Below are 24,881 nucleotides of genomic sequence, written 5' to 3'. Positions count from 1 at the left end.
TAAATTTCTAACCGCTTTTATTTGTATATACATGACTTTAGAGACAGCAGGAGAGGTAAGGTTGCAGCGTTCGGAGTACAGGTACTGGTACTTTTCATGCCCATAGCTTGACTTGGCCCAGTAAAGTGGGGCTGAAAGAGAATTCAAAAAATATGCAGGAAATGCTCGAAGACAATATGATGCTGCATACCTCCCAGACAAGCCAAAGGGATGCAGGGCAGGAGAGGGTTAAAGCTCTCTGCTTCAGAGGGCCCCCTTCCTTCCCCCAGTAACAAGTCCTTCTACACTTGCCACAGATCCCTCCACACCTGGACCTTTCAAGTACACAAGCATTTTGCTCCTGAGATAAACATGCAATAACAGTACAAACACCGAAGTCTGAACTTCTGGTTTGGGTGACTCTGTTCTGGGCAGAGTCTGGGAGTGGGAAACGAGGAGATGGGGCCCATCATAAAATGAGGAAGTTGCAGGACTGGATTCTCAACAATTGCCCCTCCAGGAAGTCAGAACGCCACTGCTCTCCGCTTTAACATGGAGGTTTGGCCTATAGAGCAAGGAGTACAACCAGGCTGATTGCATCACAGCAGAGCAGTGCATGGTGGGGAGCTGCCACATCTACAGACTGCACCTCCACATCATCTTGAACATCAGCTTTATATGATGAATTAGGTAACATAGCTCTGGGTTGGGCAAACATCCTCAAGCAGCTACTGCTGCTCCATTGGCCCCATAACACAACACATGCAGGAGCAGCAGGCATGCAGGCGGGCCCTGAGTCACAGTTTGGTCCTCTGTGGGGACAGGGCTGTTTGGCACAAGCCTGAGGTCACACAGGCTAGGGTGCAGGAATGAGCAAATTACAGCTGATGAGTCAACTCCTTCATGCCCTTCTCCAGCACTGAGGGAACTGGCTCCCTGCAGCTTTTGCTCTAGCACAAGAGTTGAGAAGAGCCACTACATGTAAGGGGCCAAATTCACAGAAACTGCACAGAATGTGCTACCTACTTTGGAGCCAGGTGTGCTTTACGCAGATTTCAACATCTCCACAGGAAGGCTTCAAAGCCTTAGATCTGCTAGTTCTTATACAGAGATTACACTTACCAGCCCAACTCAAACATCAAAGCTGCTAGATAGGGAAAGCAGCTTCCACTTCCACTGACACAGCAAGAAGAGCTGCCAATGACAATTTACAGGGCAGGACAAGTTACAGGCCAGGCCAGGAAAGGAGGAAGACTCCCCAACATCTTCCCCAAGACAACAGCAACCCATCCAAATCCCCATGGCTTTAGGCAATAAAACAAGCCCCTGCTACCCTCCCAACCACAGAGTGTTTATCTGAAGAACAGTCTTGTTCTCTTTTGTCCATGTTCGTAAGACTAGGGACCTAGACAGAGAAAAACCCTTGCATTGATAATAGACCTACACATGCTCTCAATGCTGGCAGATCATACTATTGCTAGAGACTGACTGGCTATGTATTCCAAAAGGCTGAAAGCAGGTCCATCTTTCTACATGAAGGCAACTACAGAGTACGTGTATATTCTGCTACAGAAGTTCACGCTGCTAGGCGTGAAATGTTCGCAAGCTCTGAAAGGAGGCAAACAGGTTATGCTGCTTGACAGGACTGAAGGACTATTTATGCACACACATCTGAAGTGGATTTGACTGTGTACAATGCATTCAAAATAGTTTTTTAGGAAAGGGCTGTCCAAAAAGCACCCCCGTAACCTTGGACTCCAACACCAAGCAGCTGCATTTATGGCCAGGTCAGCCAGTCCTCTACATGTAAACATAAGGGTGCACTCACTTGGGAAATTAGGTCAGGGTTACATCACATCAACTCACTCCTATCTCCTTGTGGTAGGTTAACCAGTTACAACACTGCTTCCCAGGGCAGGGGAGAAAAGCACCTTTTCTTTTGTTCTCTGAAGTCAAACCAATGAAATACTGAACCATTTGGCTTTGGGGAATGACTGGGGAGTTCCACAATGAAAAATACAGAACCCATTTTTAAATGGGATCAGCTCTTCGAGGATTCTAACCAACCACATAATTATCTAATGTGAGGATTTGCCTAGACAGAGGTAGTAGCCAGGGGCTGGCACATTGCTCTAGAAGGGGCTATCTAGAGACTCCTGGTTCCTGGTCCCAGAAGGGAAAGGACACTTGCTACAGTGTTAACAGCAAATGCTCTCACCCTGGCCATGGTTGGGGCTACAGTTCCTAAGAGTAACTTTGTTTCACACAAACTAGTAAAGTAACAATCTCTGCAAACCAGCAACAAAGCCCATCCACAAAACAGAAAAGGTGCCAAGAACATCCTGTATGAGTCCTGGGCAGAAGCAGACACCTGGAGTTGACTTCATTCCCTTCTCTGTAAGGCAGGGCAAGTTGTGAGGCTACCAGGAGCCAATAGATCTGCAAGTCTCACTTTTGGAGACATTTACTGCCTTGGAAACATCAACCAGAGCTGCTTGCAAAGCCAGCATCGAGCTCTATGCTGTATCTCCAAGAGCAAGAGGGAGATAAAATCCAGCAACGGCTCCATGTTCGTCCAGAGCAATCATCTAGAAGTCTTACTGCAAAGAGCAGCTGAGGAAAAGACTTTCTTCATGTGCTGACCTGGCCTCCTCCCACTTGAAGACTTTCTATGGTCACTTCCACTGTCCCATGTTGCTCTGGGTTCAAGGAAGTGCCAAGATACAAGGGCTGCCCACTCAGCATGCCCACTGGGCTGCCTTCAAGTTACTAACTTGCCCTGGATTGACAGCCAGACGTGAAAGTACCTCATTTCCATCATGTATGCTATGGGGGAGTGTCCCACAACTGGCTCTGCTATGCACCTCAATTCCAGTTACGCCTGTATTAAGGAGGCTGTGGCAAGGGTGACAAGGAGTGTGTTGATGGTGTCTAGGAGCGATTAGCAGGAAAACAGCCATTCCATTTGTGCTCTAAGCCAGATAACCAACTCAAGCCTCCAGAAGTCCAAGGCACTTCCATTCATCTCCGGCCCAGTCTGAAGCCCATCCAACGCCATGTCCTGCATGTCACTGCACTCAGCTGGATGAGAAGGGTTATTGCTGCTGAGCAAGACTGTGCATTGTGATCATGCTGTGTAGAAATGTAACACTGCAGCACTGGCAAAACTAAACCCTTCATTTCTTTTGGTTCTTCATGAAGCACAAACAGAATAAAAACCCCGCCAACAAGCAGAACAATTCCGTTGTCAAGGCTATTTACAAGTTCTGGAAATTTTGTCGGGATGGTCAAAAGATACTTTGCAAGGGGAATCACAAGAAGCCAAACAGAGAACGCACCATGTTGCTAATGATCTGTGTATACACCTCACTATGACTGAGGAGACCGGTGTACAGACAAGATCTCCCATACAGTCCAGCTTTGTCGGCATGACCCTGGATCCAGGATGTAATACAGGGTTGGTACTGGACCAAAGCCAACATACAAGCCTCGCCAGGATGGCTGAGGTGCCACACTCAGCATTAGGACTTCAGTGCAGGGTCCAATCAGAGAGACGAAAGCTGTGACGCACATCCCCGCTTCCCTCAACAATACCCAGAATAGGGGACAATGGGAATGCTGAAAGACCAAGCGACCATATGTGGACGAGTCCCCTCCCTGGTGTGAAATGCCTCGCATTAGCGCTACCTGCCATAGCAGGGCCAGCGAGGAAGGCAGGCCACTTGACTAGGATTTGATTGGTCACAATGCAGAAGGACCTCAATGCATTTCTGCCCAGCTAACTTGGATTTCTTTGCTTCAAACATGGAAATAACTGCATTGCCTCCAGCAGCCCACCTTTGGCTGCTGTGTCCTGGCCACTGAGAAAATCCCATTAGCAGCTGCTTGGAAAAGAAGAGCTCATGGACGTGGAGGGAGGAGAACTTAACAAATGCTAATGCCATGGCCAAGAGCCCAGCCCCCATCTACAAGGCTTGAGGGGGGCATGGGCTTTAACCAAGCTCAGAAGAGTAGTAAAGAGACAGGACAGTCTTAAGCTTTAGCACAAACTCTAGCACGACTTCCCTCTTCCCCCCAACTAGCAGTAATAGGATTGAGACCCCACGGCCCCAAATCCTGCACTCTCTGCAGCAACCGCAGATGGCAATGCCCCCTTGCCCGCAGATGACAGTTTGGGTCTAGTCTCAGGGCCATGGAAATGACATCTAGGTGGAGAATCCCTCTGACACAGAATACCCTGAGCCACAGGCACCATGTCCATCCTTAGCTTGGAGACCGGACAGCTTCGATCAGGCTTTCATGTAGCTGATTTACCTGATGCTTTCATTTAGCTCAGAGCACCTCTTTTCCCTGCTGTCATTCAAGTCCCCAGCACAGAAATCCACTAGTGGGAGTGGAGAATAGGGCCAGAGCGTAGCCAAGCAATGTTTAGCTGTATCCAACCCTAACACAAGCCAGCAGATATCAGCTCCCTGAGGGTAGGCCAGGTAGTGATGGCAATGCTTCCAGCTGGGGGTCACCATGCCAGCCAGACAGCTACTTCCATCTACAGAAGGGGCACTTCTGCGAATGAGCAACTCCAGCATGGGGCTCAATAGACAACATGATGGAGACAGCCTGAAGCCCTCCGTCAGTTCAGTTAAGGCTCTTCTTCCTCATTAACTCCACTAGAATCCTTCCAAGCTAAGGCTGAAACCCCATTCCCTCAGCCACTTCCCTTTTCCTACCCCAGGGAGTATGACGGACTATTCAGAGTGTGGAAGGGGTCAGCCTCGCCCTGGGAGGAGTAAAAGAAGACAACAGTCTCGTGCTGCAGAGCCAGGTCTGGATGTGGCTCAGAAGACATGCCCATCCCAGCTGCTGTGACTATGCTATACAAACACTGAGGTTGGGACTAGCTTGATATACTCCAGTGGAAGAGCTGGGGAGTGAATTCACTTGCTGTCAATACTACTGCCGGCCAGTTAGCTGAACCCTCATTGGATCAATGCACCAAGGCAGGGTCAATCTCACAGGAATCTCATGCTTATCCTTGGTGGAAGAGAAACTCCAGCAGGCAGGCCTGCCCTTACAACCCTGCACAAGTTTCTCTGCCAGCTGCAGGTGTGGCGAGGGGTGGTAGTAAAGCCTCCCTGACTGACCCCACAGCAATTGGGGCAAGGTGATTTACCCATTGCTGCATCTTTACAATGGGTTTTGTTTGGTCATTTATTCCTGCCCATTTGGGATGATTTGTCACAATGCCCAAACTGGAGAAGATAAATGTGGTATCATAAAGTAACACCCCAATCAATCAATCACACCCCTGGGGCAGGGCTAGCTGCACCAACAGCTGGTACCATAGGAAACAGCATGAGTGTGCTGCGCCCATCAGCCCCCATAGATATTTCTGGCTCATTTCAATGAACGCCCTTTCCAAATGACAGAAGAGGTTCAAACCAAAGGCTCTGCTGGGACTTCTGGGGAGCAGAGGCAGTCGAATTCCAGTCGGAACCCCCATCTCCACCCTGAAGGGCTGGCTTACTCCTCCCTTCCCTGTGGCCAGGTCCTCCTTCCAGAATGCATACACAATGAAGAGATCAATGCACAACAGCAGCGAGCCCATCATCCAGTGGGGCCCCTGAGAGCCTCCTCCAAAAGGTAAGGCCAGTGGAGTCAGAACCACATGGGCAGCAGGACGGCAGAGATCTTCACACTCCTCACACAGCTCTTCCAGCCTAGGGGACAGTTATAAACAAGGGAGCAAGCGAACCACTGAATACCAAAGTTGTTTGCTTTTTCCTGCTCCCGCCACCAGGGTAGGAATGAATGGGCACAGCCCAGGCCTACTGGTTCTCCTCTCGCATCTGTTCCATTATGTTGATGAGGCTTTCCAGCCCGAATACATAGCCCATGTCAGGTCCATCATGCACAGTGGGATCATCCCGAAACCCTTTGAATGTGCTGTGTGCAAAGTCAATCATGCGCACATCCACCTTGGGCAGGGCGGAGGGGCTGGGCTCTGTGCTGCTGTCATCCTGCAGGCTCTCTGGGAGAGAAGTGTCCACTCGCTTTAGGCGCATCTCTGCCCTGCGCTCCATGAACATACCTGCCCTATTGTCCTTCCCGTCATAAATGATGAGGAGGGAGCTGGAGTAGAAGCGGTAGGATGCCTGTCTCTCCAGCACAGCCTTCAGGCTCTGGAGTTTGGCGAGTATGGGCTCAAAGAGGTCCTTGCGCAACTCTAGGCCATTGTGGAGGTACTGGTAGAGGGCATTACGGAACCCCTCGATGGAGAGACCACGGCCGTAGTACTTATTTCTGCATAAGTAATGTCCTGTGTCCAGCTGATAGACCTAGAACACCAGAGCTCATGTTAGGTGGGAAGCATGGGAAGTGCTAGTAACACTCAGTTACATAGAAAGACTGGACTGCCCTATGGTGTGACACTGAGGGGACCTCCTGAGACTCAACAGCAGGCAGGTCTATAATACTTTTGGTGCTCCTGGAAACCTTACAGGCAAGGTGACACTTCCTTTCTCACACTGCCTGGGATACTGAAGGCTGCCCAGGCTGGGTTTCCCCTTCCAGAAGCAGAGAGCAGCACATCTGTTAGCACAGCAAAGTGTGTGCAAAGTAGCAGGGTGGGGAGAACCTTCACACATGACCAGATGGATCAGTGCTGAGTGTGTCAGCAGCTGAGCCACATGGAATGGAGGGATTGCTAAGAGGGGTCTGCCCCTCAGCGTGGCATACGACTAACCCGTGTCACTCACTGCTGCAGAATCAGATTCCAGAAAAGGACCAGGGCATCTCCCCATCACACTAGCCAGAATAGGAGTACAAGGGCACTCATTCCTTATGCTTCAGAGCATACCCAGAAGGGAACCCTCCCCCCCCCAACAAGTGGAAGCCACAAGTGGCCTTTGACTGTGTGAGAGATGCTATTGAGACAAGACCCCAGGCGCCACTGACCTGGCTGGAATAAGCATCAATTGCTAGGCTCCTTACTAATTAGGCTTGCTGGATTCTAGCACTTCTCTAGAACACTCAGTACATTTGGTTACTGTGCAAAGCAGGCCATGGCCCATTCAATCCCACGAGAAGTTACAGACTCCCTCATTCCAGTGGAGCGGAGAGGGAAGTGATGTGTAACAGCATGCGCTCTTTGGAACACACAACTGGTGGCAGGCTGTGAAGGGGCTGCGAAGGAAGAAGTGTCACAAGAACACTGCCCAGCAGAGAGCACTATCCTGCTGTACTTTCCCCTAGTGGCTGGGGATGTTCGAGGAGGGGTGGGGAAGATGTCTTTGTGCCACAGGCTACCCCAGACAAACCCTGGGATATTGTACCTGCATTCCACAGACTCTCACGCCCAGCGTGGCTGAAGTACTCTGTTCACACTTCTTCATCTGCCGAGCAGCCTTCTCTTCAGAAGCATCATCTCCATGCTGCCTGGTCCCCATCTTCAGGTCAAGCACACAGGGAAATCGGAAATGGTGCACCACATTCTCCAGCAAAAGGAACTCTAAGAAACATGTCAAGGAGATTTCATCTCTCAGAGCTGCCAACCACCAGGAACCAAGCGAATTCTCTGGGGACTCCTGGAGCTGTAATGCATTCCGGGGAGTGGGCACAAGGGGACAAAAGGGAGTCAGGGACACAGCAGCCAAGAGGGGAATACGACAAGCCCAGTAGGGAGAAAATGAAAGAGCCCACAAGGCAGTAGTACCGGGCAGGAAAATATGAGCCCAGTCTCTGTCAGAGGGACCAGAAGGGGAGACATGACCTGGTGACACAGATGGCATCTAGCCAGCAGGTACTGCCAGTGTCCTTGGCAGAAACCTGACAATCCTCCCAGGTGCCTGGACAGACACTGCTGCAAGGACAGATGGAAGGAGTAATAGAAGAGGGGCCCCAGTCTTTGGCCCAGCTGGTTTTGCTTGTATTGATGGCAAAGGGAGTGTGTGCTCTGAGCATGAGCCAAGGGCGAGGTGCCGGTCACTGCTTGCAGAGGTGGGAAGCCTTTGCTGGCAACGTTCTGGCAGACGCAGCCAGCTGCCCTGGCTCTGCTTTCTGGAGGATACTGTAGAGCTTTCGGTCCTTGGACTCCGATCGCATGCGGCTCAGCTGCTGCTTGTGGCAGCGTAGACTCCATGGGTTGTAGCTGATCTTTTCTGAGCTCAGGCTGCTGTTCCCATCCAGCATCTGAAATGGAACATCGGAATGGATGTGCAGCTCCACCTTGGGGCTCTTTGTCTCTTGGATGCTGCTGGCACAAAGAAGAGAACACATGCATGCTAGGGAGTCCTTGGCTAGACAGCTAACCTGTCACAGACAGGAGTTAGACTACAGCACCAGACCCCAATACCTTCTCCTGACAAGACCTCCCATTACCAGATCTCCCATCCCCTCTCCTGTTATACACCCAGACCTCCAACCCAGCAATGTCAGTCTCAGGTCTCAGTGAAAGCCAGCAATTCTTCCAGGGCGAGCCTGCAGCAGAGCCTCCATGCTGGAGGGGGCCTATCTGCACAAAGCAGGTGCAGGATTAGTGGAGGGCACAAGCTGCTGAAAGGGGAACCTTCCCCTAGACCACCCCGCAGCCAAAGAGCTTGCCCCATGGACCTTCAAGAATGTACCACAGAGGCAGCTAGTCCCCAGGAGCCTCGTGGCTCCAGCCTGAGCATACCTCAGAGAGAGAGGGGACCAGGCCAGTGACTGGAATGAGATGCTGCCTGGAAGTAGGCAGTGTGTGACAGCCAGGTGTGCGCACTGACAAGTGAGCCAGGGACCACACTCCAGCAAGCTCTGCACTGCATCACTGCCTGGGACCAGTCACTGTATGACATGGGGAGTACAAGGGAAAGCTATTCTGCCAGGAAGCCCCAGAGCTGACCGAGGGATGAGGAAATGGTGTGCTTGCAGACTGCACTGTTCCCAGCCCCTGACCTTTTACCTCTCAGGGTTGTCACTGGCCAGGCTGGGTCTCTCCTCCTTGTGCTCACCGACACTGCTGGATCTGTGAAAGCTCCTGCGGGAATGCTTACGCCGAGGCTGGTCCCTCTCTGCCATGTCATCCTGCTCCAAGGCCTCGCTCTCCATGTAGGGATATGCTACCAAGTTAATGTAGCCATCACTGTCTCCCTCAAAGCAGACAGACACCACACCTACCAGAGAGAGGTAGCTTATCTCAATCCAAGCAGTCCCTCAAGGGGTAGACGCGCATGTCTGTGACTGGCGGTGCAAGAGCTGTCAGCAGGGAAGGGAAAGCAGACAGCACCAGTACAAACCTAGAATCGTGGAACAGTTCTGCATGAAGGGATCTGAGATGCTGCAACCTGCACAAGGATCTTGCAAAGGGAAAATTCCTCAGACAAACTACCACACCCAGCTACTGGCACTGGCGTATGAACATGTAGCAATCACTGTGGTGTTTTTAGCCCCACAGAGGAGGGCATGGCAACAGCGGCTGAACGCCTACAGGCAGGGCAGCCTCAGCAGTCACAGGAAACCCAGCAACACATCATCCCCAATTTAAATAAAGCCTGAAAGTTTCATCTCTTATCTTCCTGCCATGTCAGCAGCTTCAGCTAATGCAGGCAAGGTTCACCCCGCACCCAGCAGTCTGTTTGCTGAGGCAGTGTTGCCTCTCTGCATCTTCCAAAGCCATTGCTCAAGGTGTAGTCTAAACCGAACGCTAGTGACTCCCCAACTGACACTGCCATGGGAGGGGCCCAAGGGAGACTTGGTGCAACATCTCTCAGATGGTCACTCCAACTAGTGATGGATGCGTCTATGTGATGTCTTCAGTTCAGGAAGGTGCTTTTCCGGTCCCCTTTTAGGAGGACAGGTAGGAAATTCACCAAGGCATTCTGAACAGCACCCCTCAGAGCTCTTGCTCAAAGTCGTCATCAGCAATTCAGATTTCTAGTTCACTCAGTAAAGAACATTAATTACTTTTTTGTATTTCTAAATTAAATGAGTGCCTACCTGTGACAGCAAGCAATAGCAGCCATGTGCCCATCACTGGAGAACCAAGAGAAGGGTCCATGGTAGTGAATTAAGCATTTCCACTTGGGATCTCTGGTCTTCTGGCTCGGTTTTTGCAGTCCAAAATTGGGGTAGATTGTTACAACCGACATTTTACCCTTCAGCAGCATGAGGAAGCTAGCAGAGGCAGCACATGCCAGACACCCCTCCTGGGAATTATCCTAGTTATGCTAGCAACTCCATAGTGACAACAGGGTTTCTGTTTAAAGCCCAGTTTTCAACCCTATTTAAATCAGATTGACTGAAAATGGACATGGCAGTTCAGGACTTGGGAGAATTCATGATGCAAATGTGGTGGCATTTGGTCAAGAGGTTGCTGTGATACAGCCCCATCAAACATAGAGCTTTTGTCCCGAGAGAGAGAGAGAGAGAACAGGAGGGAAGATTCACACAACACTCCTGTCCCTGGTCTGCGCCCAGCGAGAGCTAGTCTTCAGCTCCAGAAATGACTTGTTCCAGTGCTCCATGAGACTGTGTCCGGCTGTACAAACTCAGTCACTACCCAGCTTGTAGAAATACTACACAGATGCAATCAGGGAACTGCAAGCCATGACAGCTCTGGGACCCCGCAGCCATGAGTTCAAGATTCCTATTTCACTGGTTGCTGATAATATTTCTGAGCCCTACACAGACAACCCTTTTTACTGACGCCCCATACCCTACTATAGGAACAGGCAGCTATCCTACCCCACTGTCTCATTTTAGAGATACAACAACTGAGGTTGCAGGTCACTTCCAGTACATCTGGGGAAAAGAACCCAGGTCTCATCCACGTGCCTTTGGGAGTGAATGTGCTAAAACTATTGCTTGTCTATCCTGTCTAACCACTGGATCACACGTCTTGTACAGGTCAGGAATTGAGCCCCAATCCAGAATCCTGATCACAGAATCATAGAAGATTAGGGTTGGAAGAGACCTCAGGAGATCATCTAGTCCAACCCCCTTCTCAAAGCAGGACCAACACCAACTAAATTATCCCAGCCAGGGCTTTGTCAAGCCAAGCCTTAAAAACCTCTAAGGATGGAGGTTCTACCACCTCCCTAGGTAACGCATTCCAGTGCTTCATCATCCTCCTAGTGAAATAGTGTTTCCTAATATCCAATCTTGACCTCCCCCACTGCAACTTGAGACCATTGCTCCTTGTTCTGTCATCTGCCACCACTGAGAACAGCCTAGCTCCATTCTCTTTGGAATCCCCCTTCAGGTAGTTCAAGGCTGCTATCAAATCTCCCCTCACTCTTCTCTTCTGCAGACTAAATAAGCCCACCATTCCCGTGTTATCTATCTAGTAGTTGGGTCAGTGGTCGAGTTATGTGGGATGGCCAGTTCAGTTAAGGTGACAGTTACTTTCTGTTTGGTCATATTGCTAAAGCATTAGCCTGAGACCCAGGTGATCTGGATTTGAATGCAGGCCCTGACAGACTTTCTACGTGATGCTGGGTAAATAACTTAGAACAAAATGTTTGGAGGTAGCCTTGGTTTCTCTGGGCCTCAGGCCCTCTGTACAGGGGTAACAGCTCCCCACCTCTCCTGGGTGTTGGCCAGGTACAGCCAGAAGTGGCTGGGAGGCATTAAGATCCTGCAGCGAGAGGGAAGGAACATGCACAAGAACTACCTGCCTTGTGAGCTGCTGGGGTCACCCCCACCAGTATGGGGCTCACTGGGGTTCCCACAGCTTTTTGGAGACTCATAAGGGCTGCCCAGGAGCCGAATCAGCTAGTTTGGATGCTGGTTGTGGGGCCTCCCAAGCCTATTCTGGCTCCCTGTGCCAGTTTTGGTGGATTAAGGCAGAGGCACTTTCTAAGGTTTGCGGGGAGAGCCGCTGCTGGGCTGCACCTGCGCACACCAAGCCAATTACTGAGCAGGCATTCCTGGAGATGTGATCTTACTGTGAGTCATGGCACTCCTGAACCTGAGGCAGCCTCCATGCACAGGCCACCACAGTCCCCTGCCACCGTGCTCCAGGGGTGCTTTGGGGGTGTTGAGGGAAGGGGGCAGGCCTGCAGCTACAGCTGGGGTTGATGCAACAACTGTCCACAGCAATTGGCAAGGATGTCTCCTTAAGAGCCATTGTGTATGCAAATTCTCCCTGGTGGGGCTGTGGCTTGAGCAGTCAAGCTACCGGTACCCACTGGGGCATTGGACTCCAAGCCCCCAAACTCAGGCATTAGAAAGTCAGGAGCTGCTCACTTTGGCACGTCTACCTGAGTAATGTCTGCACGGCAAGCTGGAGTGTAAATCTAGAGCACTCCAGCGTGCTGCACACTAACTGTCTGGGTGAACCTGCTGCTGTGCATTAAAAGTTCCCAAGGGCACTCTACTGTAATGCTGCTTCAGCCTGCTCTACAGCAAAGTGCATGAGACAGCTGTTAGTGCCGTGGCGGCTGGGCCCACGCAGCCACTCGGCGCTGCAGCAGGCTGGAGCATGGCAGAATTACAACCCAGCTTGCTGCACAGTATCACTTGCATGGACATGCCCCTAATCTCCCCACACGTCCCAGAGAGTGTGTTAGTGCAAGATGGAGCCTGTGTAGAAGTCCTGACAGGACAGTAATCGCTGCTGGCTAGGAGAGTTTGCACTCACACCTTGAGCTGTCTCTCCTTGTTTCCAGAGTTGGGTGAAGTTTTTCAAAATTTGATAAAAAGGGGGGGATATGGACACGTTTTTGGGAGCTGTCTGCATTTGTCAACTGGCAGCCTCGTTACCAGGTGCACAATCACAGAGAAGCCAGCCAGTGTCCAGCACGTCAGGTGAAGATTTCCTCATGGAGGCATGACTATGTGAGAAGCAGCACCTGAGCTGGGTATGCCCCACATTTGTAAGGCTGCCTGCTTCCCCTTGGCACACTAACACTCTCTGGGGGTACCTGGGCAGACTAAGGCAGCAGCTCCCAGCTTTTGAGCATACCAGCCTGGGGTTCTGGACTCCCACCCCCGAGGGGCATGAGGAGCAGGCAACCTGTCGTGCAGCAGTCAATTGATGGAGTTATGGTAATAAGTGGATAACCTAGTGTGCAGGCAGGAAGGGGACAAGAGAAGCTAAAGTCTGCATGTGCCATGCAGAGCATGTGCCTCCCAAAGAGCCTGGGCCAGGCAGAGGACCAGAGTGGGGGTGGAGGGAGGAGAAGTGGGCAGTGAGGGAAATGAGGAGTTTTAGCTGGCAGGAGTCCTGCCCCTTGGCTTGAGGGAGTAGCTTCGAGTGAGCTGTACTGACATGTGCCAGTGGGGATGCTTTTCCTGCTGTGAACCTCCCTCCCCCACAGGTCTCGACTCAAGCTTCCATCTGAGGCTGGAAGAGGTGACCTGTAGTGACCTACCTCTAGGCCTGGAAGGAGCTGGTTTTTACGTTTCCCCTACACACACAAACCAATGAAAATATATTTCCATCCACAGTCAGACATTTACAGCTCAGCAATGTAAGAAACAGTTGCTTAAGAGCTTTGTGTTTGATGTAAGGCTATTTCCTTTGGATAGTCTGACATCCGATGTTGACAGTGCGTGGTTGAATGGTTATAAAGCTTTAACCCTTTGAACCTCAATGTCTACTGTCACTAAACAAATGTCTGACTCCCCTTTAATTTCCCACAACTAGGAAAATGTAAACTGATACAAATTTTAAAAATGGTTAAAAATAAACATCCTCCTCCATTGAAATTACATACATGCAAATCTAACTCTGCCAAGTCTGGCCACAGGGAAGGGCAATTCCTCATATCCCAATGGCCCCACAAATCACTTCCTGCAGGAGATGGAAGACTTTAAACCAGAGCTAGTTTTAGTTTTTGGTCACTTTAAAAAGTTACTGGTGCTCCTGGTCAGCCTGGTGACGCCTAGAGACTGTTTGCATTTAGAGGGATAGAAAACTCAGTTCCAAGTGAATGTTTTCACGCTCTGACACATCTGTGAATGGTTTTTCAGTGACAAATGTGGCACATACAGGAGGGGTAAAGATTTCACTAGCTCTTTGGGATGACCAGCTCGACACCCATCAAGCTTTAACGTACTATCATGAATCACACACCAGCACACTCGGACATGGAGTGCCTGGTGAATCTGTAAATCGGACCTAGTCCCCCGCATCCAGACTGCATGTTAGAATGGTAATGCTGAGGAAAGCCAAGAGGAAAAGGTCCTTCCTCCAGGGAACGTATCTAACTGCCTTACTCTGGCACAGATGCAGCTCAGCCCACCCAAGACAGAGGCGTTTCACGTCTATCGGAAGGCAGGGTACCTGCAAAGCAGATCAGGCTTTGAGGGGGTGACAGCTCAACATGCTTTGCTGCCACCGAATGCCCCCATTCCCCTGAATATTCACAAACAGCAAGTAGGTCAGGAAAACCAGGAATGCACATTTTTAGCACCAGATTCAGAACATCTGCTTTGGCAGTTTGGCATATTTTCCACATATCTGTTCCCATAGATTAACCCCATAAGAACCAGAGTACTGAAAAGAGCTGATACAGTCAAGCCCAGAAAGCAAAGGTACCGACTTCACTGTTCTATTTACACTCAATGCTGAGTGCCGTGGGGAGCAATGTTGAGAGCTGCGGGGAGCTTAGGGGAGTTCAGAGGAAACAGCACTTTCAGTTCTGCTTGTGTCAGCCATCTGGAAGCAGGCTCTTCACCCTGGTGATACCTCCATATTCATTTCCCCCCAACGAAAGCCGGAACCCAGCACACTTGGCATGCAGCTGTATAAAGAGGCACCCATCACCTCCCTTTAACAACTTCCTTGTTTGATGTGAAGAGTGGGAGGACGAGCCTTCTGAGGCTATGTGGGCAGGGTTCAAAACAGGACTTTTCCGGCCAATCCACATACACTGAACATGGCTCAGTGACGAGCTAATTCAGGACTCTTCTCAGACTGAAGCATGGCACTGAAATCATCTCCTTGATCATCAGCCACACGCTCAGCCCTGTACACACAGTCCGAGAACACCTCTACCCACCACACAGTTCACATCATATCAGTGGAGAGCAGCAGGAGTGAAGGGAATGACAAACAGAACCTGCCCCCAGCTGCAGGAGCCCCACAGAGTGGGAAGCTACATTGTGAAGCAGCACTGGGGCTCACCTTTATACTCAGGCGTGAACTCCTTCATTTCCGGGGGCAGGGACTCATAGAAGCGCTGTTCTCGGGAAATGAGGGGCTTGCAAACAGTGTGGTCATCGTAGCGCATCATGCTGCTGTGGCCGCCCACCTGGTGAATGAAAGGCTCCAACAGGACCCCTCGCTCTCCGGCTCGACTGGCATTTTTGCCATACTTGCCCACTTCCATGGTTTGACAAACACACATTGCGTTCGGCACCAGTTGCACGCTCGGGGCATGGGGAGAGCCGCATGGGCTGGGAGGGGGAAGCTTCACGAGAGGCAGACAGCCACGGCTGAGAAATCCCAGGAATTAGTCTTGTTCCAATCTGCAAAACAATGGAGAATCCTATGAGAAAAGAGCTGTTCTCACCTCACTGTCTGGCCTGTCTCCTTAGTAACTTTTACCACAGAGTCCAACAAGTTTTCTACTAAGGAAGCAAAGGTGATCCTTCAACCATACCTATAGCCCTGCCCGCATGGATGGGGATGCACACACTCGCTATTATTAGTATTTGGATCAAAAATGTCCAGTTCCCCACCCCATCCCACCCCACGTCCGGCAGATGCTGTAACTCTTTAGGGCTAGCAGGACTTTCCCACAGGGGTTTGTCAAGTGATGGCTGGAAGAAATCTAGTATTTTGATTCCACTTAGAAAGTTATTTCCATGTGCTAATGGATCTTGCCATTAATAAAGTGATGTCACAATTGCAGCATATGTTATGAAGGAGACACCCACTTTGCCAACCCTCCCCGCAAATATCTAACACTAAGAGCAGCACAAGTACACAGAAAACTCCTACAGGAATCCAAAACCTGCTGCTATTTCTGTTACCACGTTTCTAGGATCCAACTTTATCTTTGATAAACTGCTACCATCCTAGTTAGTCTCCAGTGAGGACTGCTGTAACCTCCCATGCCTGCCCTCCCGATGGCACACACCACCACCCAAAACACAGCCTCTGGCCACATCCTTCTGCCCCGATCCCTGCTTATATCACTCCCCATCCACTCTCTCCTCTGGCTTCTCCAGTTCCACTAACCATTTTCTTCAAGCTCCTTGGCTTCAGCTTCGAGCACAGGCCCCCTATTCATCCTGCCTCACCTGACCAGGTGGCCAATGCCAAGCTGCTTGTGTGCCCCACTCCCCAGCCTCTCAGCTTCCTCTCTCCCTATGGACACCATCATCCTCTTCAGTCACTCAGGCCTGTAACCTCTCTGATTCAGCCTTCCCTCTTGACCCACATATTCAGGCCATGTCCAAATCCCGCTGCATAAGAAAAAGCAGCATCTCTGAAACTGGCCTTTTCTCTTCGCCAACACAGCTAAACTCTCACTCCAGCCCTCGACGTCTCACACCACGGCCACTGCAGCCCCTCCTCATGGCCCCCAATACAACACCTTGCTTGCCTCAGGTCCATTCTGAATGCAGCTGCTCAGGTTGCCTTGCTGTCTTGTCACTCTGACCACCTCAGTCTAAGTCCCCCAGATGCTCTGTTCACAACAAAATGGATGGTAGAGACAAGCCCATGGCCTTTCCTAACTTAGTGCTGCCGTACCTCAGTGATCTAATAACTGACTGCAACATTAACCCCACCTTGCCAACATTCCCAGCGTCTTCCTCCCAGCAGTCAGTGTCCCTTTCATGCCACCTGCGTTCTCATGCTGCCCCTTATGCACGGCAGGATCTCCCCAGTAAAACACATCCTGCTTCAAATCCTGCCTTAGTGGCTTGGCTCATGAACATTTAGTTTGAGTGTGCTTAGGATTCACGTGGACCTTGCTCCATTAGCTGGAAGTTAAAGCTAGACACCCCCCACTATACAAATAGTTCCATCGCCCCTCCAAGGTAGGACTTTGGTTCTGTCACAGCTCTGATGTGGGTTTCTTGTAATCAAGTCACAGGTTGCAGTTCTTCCTTAGCAGAGTGGATGGAGCACATTAGCCTCCAGCTTGCCTCCCTACAGCACAGGTGTGTGAAGAGGGAAAGATGTTCCCTGAAGAAGGTCCAGCCAGGACATAATCAACCTTTTCAATGACAGACGTGATTTCCTCAGCACTGCTGGCTCTCACAACCTGGTTGGGACTGTCGTACCATTTGAAGTTTTAGTGATCCAGGTCTGGGGTTCATGCGATTCCAGAGGAATCTCAGCTGAAGGAGAAAAGATTTACAAGTATGCCAATGGTAGGGTGAGAGCCATACAGGGTGCCTGAGGTGAGCTTTTGGCACCAGCCCTATCAGCATGAGAGTCAAACTTATATCAAGGAGGCCATGGGTCCACACTGATACTTTGAAGCAGATCCTTTGGCCCAGTCTACTTGCTCAATGCCCCTTGGGTCGTGCAAAGAGAGCGGAAGCTGCCTGGTGGAGGGAGTCTCCAGTGGGTGCAGAGCCAGCATATTCAGCTCTTATGCCTGCCTGACCTCCGCCCCAGTGTAGCACTGTTAGGGTGGGGACAGGACAAGGGCATACTGAGAGTGGGAGAGACTGTGTCTGGTGCCCTCCAGCTATCCCTAACTGGCAAGTGATCTCTTGGGGACCACAGTCAGCTAGCACATGAGCCTGGGGCAGGGCAGAGAACCAGAAGTTATAATGGATTGTTGATTTCCCCCCACTCCTAGGCTGCATGGGGGAGGCTCCCCAGTCTTAGGAGCGGTCAATCAAACTCCTGCCCCACTTGCTGAGGTTCCCACAGCCCAGCAGGGAGGTAATGTTGAACAGCCACAGGTACTTTCATTGCTCCTGTAATGCAGCAGGAAGCCAGCAGGGGAGCAGCTAAACAGCTGCAGCAGGGTAGGGACAACAGCTGCTCACAGCATTTTGGTTCAAAGCAAAACTGCTCTAGGCAGAGGTTGTAACTTCCCGCTGCGGGGGGGAGGAGGGGAGGCGGTGCCCGCTACAGTGACTAAAACTGATCCAAACCCTTCACTATAAACCTCACAGGGTGCAGCCCTGTACAGTCACATTGAGGGCCACAGGTTGGACATCCTGACCTCAGGATCTAGGATGCATCTCCTGGGTCCCACATGGCGAACAGAGAGATGAGGTTCTTCCTCAACTGGCCACAAGATGTCTCTGTTGCTGCACATATTTGAAAGGACCCGAAGTATCTCTAGGATGGGGATATAACTGCTTTGTTCTTCTAATGCAGGGGTTCTCAAACTTCATTGTATCATGACCCCCTTCTGACAACAAAAATTACTGCACAACCCCTGGAGTGGGGACTGATGCCTGAGTCCGCCTGAGCCCCACCATCTGGGGGGGGGAGGGGAGGGAGCCAAAGCCCAAGCCCTACTGCTCCAGGTGTGTGTGTGTGGGGGGGGAGACGGGGAGAAAGCCCCAAATTGGAGGCCTGTGACCTGAACCCCACCACACAGGGCTGAAGCCCTCATGCTTCAGCCCTGGGTCATGGGTCTCAGGCTTCAGCCCCGGACTCCAGCAAGTCTAATACAGGCCCTGGTGGACCCATTAAAACAGGGTCATGACCCACTTTGGGGTCCTGACCCAGAGTTTGAGAACTGCTGTTCTAATTCAATCCACTCCACTCGCAAGCACAGCAGCTTAGAAGTGCAACTCAGTGAGCAGGGGTTCCTAGACTTGTTCAGAGGATGGTCACATTTGAAGAGAGTGCGTGCTGTGGACACCTCACCCACCTCTTTGCCAGCATGCAGACTTCCCCCACTCCCACTATCACACACACCCTAGGCCATTCAGCAGCAATGGCTTCCCTGGAAATTAATATTAAGAAAGGAATACATGTCTACCTTCTTTTAATGGGATTTAACATCTGGAAACCAGCCAGCTCTCCACAGCCCCCAGGCCACAGCAATGACCACAGCACCCTTAAAAGTTTGTAATATCCTTATGGTGGAGTGAACCTCATCTTCAGTTCCATCCTGGGCAAAAATCCCTGCAGCCTTTGTTTATTCTACTTGTTAACCAGTAGAGCAGGAGTTTCCAAAGCAAATGAATGCAATTAATGGGCACCAATTTAATCCACCATACCTTTAATTCTAAAATCCTAGCAATTAACTAGAATGCCACTGGCATTCAGGAGACATCTACATTTGATTTTTAGTTCTGCCACTGACTTCCTGTGCGACCTGGGGCCAAGTCACTCAATCGCTTGGTGCCTCAGTTTCCCTTCTGTAAAAGAGGGGCAATGATACTTCCCTACTTCACTGGTAGGTAAGGAGAGTGCAATAATTAATATTAATGAGGAATTCAGACACTACTAAGATGGAAGTCACAAGTACCTAGGCAGACACATCAATCACCTCCCCAAAAACTCAGTCTGGATTATTCCTACAGTGGATTCTCCAGTGCTTTGCAACTTACTCCTAAAGCATCAAGATGGGGTTCTCTCAAGGAAGGAGAGCTCAGATCTAGTCAGCAAACCTTCCTGATAACCTTGTCAGCTAGTTAGCATCCAATCAACTTCTAGTGGCCTAGAAGCTAGTCCATGGGATACAGCGCACACAGAGTAGCAGCACAGATAAGTTTGTCCTTCTCAGCTAGTAAGAAATTATACAAAAGGAGAGGACCCAGAACAACATATCTCAGGGCTTGTTTACACTGGCAAGTTTCTGTGCAGTAAAGCAGCTTTTTGCGCTCAAACTGCAGACATGTATGCACTGCCAACCCACTTTGCGTGCACAAACTCCTCAGTTGCAGCACTACAAAAAAGCCATCCCAAAGAGAGTCATAAGGCTATTTGCGCAGAGGCTCCAGCACTCTATTGCCAGTGTAGACACTTGATTGCTTTCTGCGGTGTAACTGGCCCCAGGAGCTGTCCCATAATGCCTCAAGTGACTGCTCTATTCATTGTTTTGAACTCAGCTGCCCTGAAGACATGCGCCTCTTCCCTTTCAAAGCACAGTTTCTGACAGCCCTTGTGTGCTGTGCTGATCTGCTCCAGGACACAAAGCAAACTATTAATGTGGAATGCTCGTGCTGTTGAACACAGAGGCAGGGGTGTGTGTTTGTGTGTGTGAGAGCAAGAGCGAGCGCCCAGGGAGGGAGGCGAGGGCTGATGTCAGGGTTTCCCCCTCCCCCTGACTCAGGATTGGTTGCTTCCTGCTGCTGTCTGAACTTACAAGTCAGCATGCTGATGCACTATCTTTCCCCCAAAACACACAGTCTCTCTCCCCTGCTCCATATGCATGCACACCCACTCCCTGTCTCACATTCTCCCCTGCCCCACTTCAGTTGAAAAGCAGCTGGCACTGTAGTAGGATGCCCATGCAACAATGGAATTGGGAAACCTGCATCATGTGACGCTGTGCCTGCCCCACGAGGCATTGCAAACCCTTGCCAAAGCACTTTGTGTCCAGTTGCACAGTGGGATAGCTACCACAATGCACTGCTGTCTTTGCTGTTGCAAGAGCTGCTAACGTGGATGCGCTCCAGCATCACAAGCAGCACAGTGTGGACACGCAACTGCGATTTAATTCTAGTGTTTTAATAAAAGTGGTATAGCTTGTGGCGCAGAAATTTGCCAGTGTAGACATACCCTCAGTACGATCCTAAAACACTCAAGGTTAAGAGGCTTAAATCACAAAGAAAAGGTTTTATTCCCAGTGACCTGACATAAAAGAGTCACCCACAAAACTGGGCTAAGGGAGGCTGCTGCATTTACTCAGCTGTGCTCTCAGAAATAAAGTGATGGCTGCAGCACTCAAAACCCATTTCAAGTACAGTTGGACAAATTATTTGTAGTGAATAATATACCTGATTGAATGAACCCTTTTTATTGATGGCAATTATTTGCAGAGCCTTTTTTTAAAAAGTTTATTAGCCATTCATAATTACTCACTCACTTGCCTTTGAGGTAGTCTAATGGAAAGCATGTATGGTAAATGATTATTATTACACATGGACACTACACAGGCAGTAAACTTACAGATGGCTGCTTCAACCAGTTACAAAACTCTAAATACTTGAAAGCTTAAGAATTACTCATCCTGGCTCTTGTTAATCTTGTTTAGCTGGTCCCTTATCACTGTACTTGCAGTTTTACTGCACAACACAACATGCATAATGTCAGTCTATTGCTGAGAGGGATCTATTCACTCAAGCAGGTTCTTTGGCAGCTGTTCGGTGCTGCTGTGTTTGTTCCTGCTGTATGTCAAACCAAGGAATGAGAATCTTATCAAAAGGCAACAGAACAGTAAATAAATTTAACGAAAAACATTTGTGAAGCAGGATGGATTGATTTAAATCAGCAAGTAGAAAACTTTAATTTAAATAATCAATTTTAATCATATTCTGCATTTGTACTTTTTAGTTATTCCCCTCAAGAAAGATTGATTCTCATTGGTTGGTACCCACTAAAACATGTCAATTTGCAACTAATCATGGCCTTTACATGAAATTTAGTGTTTCTTTTTGCTAACCAGGAGGGTACACTATACCTATACACTTATTTAAGCAATTATATAGCTTAACTTTTTACTAGATGATTAATGTCTTGCTTGTGATTGGTGTCAAGCTCTATCTGGATGGAAATTCAAATTCAATAAAAAAATGCACAAAACCAGCATTTTAAAAATGAAATGTAAGTGTATTGGATACATAAGAAAAAAGTTTGTCAAAACATGTTTTTCATTTAAAACTGATTTATTAAACAAAGGAAGTATTATCTGTAGTTAGTGAATTGAACTGATAGTTTCTGGTCACCATGCCCATCCTTCAGGATTTTGGAACTAGTAGATATCCTCTCACATCTAGCTTTTATTCACGGATTGCAAAAAGAAAAAAACTTTCCTGCTTTTTCAACTACTAGTTGGTTTCTTAACTTTGAATGAACTAGTCAATGAACTGAACTAATTGAATAAACTGTAATCAAGAAAATACTCTCTCTATACCCGCAGAAGACGCTACTGCTGTCAAAAGCTAGTTTAGCACTTCAACAAACTCAGATTCTAGGCGCTTAACTAGTGACTTCCACCAGTTCAGTGGTCTGACTCTCTTAAAACTTTGCAGCAATCATGCACTGCTTAATTTTTTTTGTATTTCATTTAAATTATTTTAAATATATTTTAAATAAACATCAGTATAGGTTTACAATTTCAAATTTAATTTAAAAAACCCTATGTGATGTTATCGACATGACCTGTGACTGTATAGATCATTGTTGCAACCAGGGTCCTATGCAGGGTTTTGGAGCAGAGCCCAGAGCTGGAGCGTGGAGCCGCTCCAGAGCAGTGGAGTTGCTCCAAAGCCCTGGTCCTATGGTCAAGTGGAGGAGGTCAAGTGAGGTGTCTATGGAAAAGTTGTAGTTTGCCGATTATGATTATGCTGTATGTGTGTATCATTTTTGTATCTGAAGTTATGAATATTGGCTATGTACTTGCATCTCAATGTGTTTGATTCTAAATAGCCTCAGTGAAGCACTTGGTCAGCTACTTGAGAAAAGACTATTCTCAATAAGTGCCCAATCAAGAAACACTTAACTGACAATGGACTTTGGGAGACGCCAATGCACATCTGAGCTTTCCTGGGAAAGTTCATACTACAGTACAGACCCGTTTACGCGCAGGTGTCGGGAGTCAAGCTGTCACAACCACATGTTAATGGACCATGGGTTAAGAGGGCCATGCTGAAATATCTTAAGATATCTATATATATACACACACACACACACACACACACACACACACACACACACACGTAATTATCTAGGATTACATACGTATTCACAGCGTTCCAAATACTGCAGGCCTATCAGTTAATGGCGCTTTGCAAGAATATAAATTCAAATGTGTTATCTAATAAAAACATTACTACTACTACTACTACTACTACTACACAGGGGTGAAAGTAACTCAGGACACTTACGGGTACGGGGCGGGGGCAGCTCTGGCCCCGGAAGGGGCGGGGCCTTGGGCGGAAAGGCAGGGCTAGGGGTCAGCATCCCCCAGCCAGCCCTTCCAGGCTGCCCTGGTCTGCGCCGCCCAGGGTTCCCGTGTTGATTTAAAGGGCCCGGGGCTCTGGATGCCACTGCTGCGGTAGCTGCATCTGGAGCCCCGGGCCGTTTTAAATCGCTGGCGCCAGGGCAGCTGCTTTGAGGATCCTTAAAGCGCTGCCGCAGCAAAGGATCGTCCTTTAACATTTTAACATTGCTACCCCTTCTTCCCCCCTGTCGGCAGAAAAGATGTACATCATGTTTCCACTCCACACTTCCTGTCGATTTCTATGTCACTGAGTTAGTGAGCAAATCTGTAGCACTACACAGCAAGTTCCTGTATCATGTGTTAACAAGTCTCGTGTGTTAAATAGGTAGCACTGGAAGGCATGACGCTACTGCGCTTTAAGCGGATTCGTGTGTAAACAGGTCAGTACTGTAACATGTAAACAATGGCATCGGCCTGCAAAAAGCTGAATCATTCATGAACATGTGACTTGCCTGGTGGCTACGAACTCCATCTTGTTACTGTGACTTTGCACAGAAGAACAAAGGGGTTTCAGCCTACAAGAGGGAGAATACAAAAGATCCTAGAAGCCTCTCCATTTTGCCTTCAGCTAGCTTGAGAGATGACTTCTCCACCCCAAAGAGATGCCTGAAAGAAACTGAAACAAAGGACAGTAACTACGGGGGTGTGAGTGATTGCTGGACCCAGACAAGGAAGGAGTCCAGTCTGTGAAAGAAGCTTATTGGAATATCTCTGGGGGTGAGATTTCATCTGTAATCAGTTTCTTAATGTATTAGGCTTCAACTTCCGAGTTTTGTTTTATTTTGCTTGGTAACTTACTTTGTTCTGTCTGTTATTACTTGGAACCATTTAAATCCTTTTTTATATTTAATAAAATCACTTTTGCTTATAAATTAACCCAGAGCAAGTGATTAATTCCTGGGGGAGCAAACAGCTGTGCATATCTCTCTATCAGTGTTATAGGAGGCGGACAATTTATAACTTTACCTTGCTGGCTGTCAAATACGTTCCTCAGTGAAGTCACCCCCTTATTTCCCACCACCATCTAGTATTGGTGCAGTACCCCAGGGAAACAGAGGCACTAACCTAGCAGAAGACAAACTAGGAAAACTCCAATGCAACATTACCAGGTTAATACTCCCTACTCCATCACAGCAGGTTATAAAACCGCAGGCCAGAGCCAGCTTCCCCTTTAGTACAGGTAGCTGCAGTCTGCTCCATTTTATGCAAGGGAATTAGATCCCCAGGTTTCTGGTCACATTGAGTGGGGCTTTGGCTAGGACAATGGAGTTTTAGATTAGCTCCAGATTGCCTGACTTCCCCTGAAATCAGGTAATTCCATGCCCACATGATCTCAACTGCCCTCATAAAATAATATCTGCAAGTGACAGGCTGTCAAGGTTCCTTCTCCACTCTGAACTCTAGGGTACAGATGTGGGGACCTGCATGAAAGACCCCCTAAGCTTATTCTTACCAGCTTACGATAAAAACTTCGCCAAGGTACAAACTTCACCTTGTCCTTGAACAGTATGCTGCCATCACCAAGTGATTTAAACAAAGAACAGGGAAAGAGATCACTTGGTGACATCTTCCCCCAAAATATCCCCCCAAGCCTTACACCCTCTTTCCTGGGGAAGGCTTGATAATAATATCCTCGCCAATTGGTACAGGTGAACACAGACCCAAACCCTTGGATCTTAAGAACAATGAAAAATCAATCAGGTTCTTAAAAGAAGAATTTTATTTAAGAAAAGGTAAAAGAATCACCTCTGTAAAATCAGGATGGTAAATACCTTACAGGGTAATCAAATTCAAAACACAGAGAATCCCTCTAGGCAAAACCTT

The 24,881-nt window shown here is 48.9% G+C and overlaps 1 protein-coding gene across 6 annotated transcripts in view; it reads right to left on the bottom strand.

The window, feature by feature from the left end:
• IP6K1 (inositol hexakisphosphate kinase 1) overlaps window positions 1-24,881 on the bottom strand; it is a 65,772-nt gene continuing 40,891 nt past the window's right edge. The window contains exons 2-7 of one of the 6 annotated variants that reach the window (XM_043518392.1): window positions 23,510-23,673; window positions 15,086-15,429; window positions 8,918-9,128; window positions 8,046-8,230; window positions 7,311-7,486; window positions 1-6,314 (exon numbers count right to left, since the gene is read on the bottom strand). In XM_043518392.1, the coding sequence (XP_043374327.1) occupies window positions 5,805-6,314; window positions 7,311-7,486; window positions 8,046-8,230; window positions 8,918-9,128; window positions 15,086-15,308 (1,305 nt within the window). In that variant the 5' untranslated portion in view covers window positions 15,309-15,429; window positions 23,510-23,673 and the 3' untranslated portion in view covers window positions 1-5,804. The remainder of the gene's footprint in view (window positions 6,315-7,310; window positions 7,487-8,045; window positions 8,231-8,917; window positions 9,129-15,085; window positions 15,430-23,509; window positions 23,674-24,881) is intronic. The other 5 variants (XM_043518393.1, XM_038408243.2, XM_038408241.2 and 2 more) reach the window with 5 other exon arrangements.

The sequence above is a fragment of the Dermochelys coriacea genome, chromosome 7 (genome assembly GCF_009764565.3).
Source record: "Dermochelys coriacea isolate rDerCor1 chromosome 7, rDerCor1.pri.v4, whole genome shotgun sequence".
Taxonomy (NCBI): Eukaryota; Metazoa; Chordata; order Testudines; family Dermochelyidae; genus Dermochelys; species Dermochelys coriacea.
Note: the sequence above shows the minus strand (reverse complement) of the source record. Positions and strands in the feature narration are given on the sequence as shown.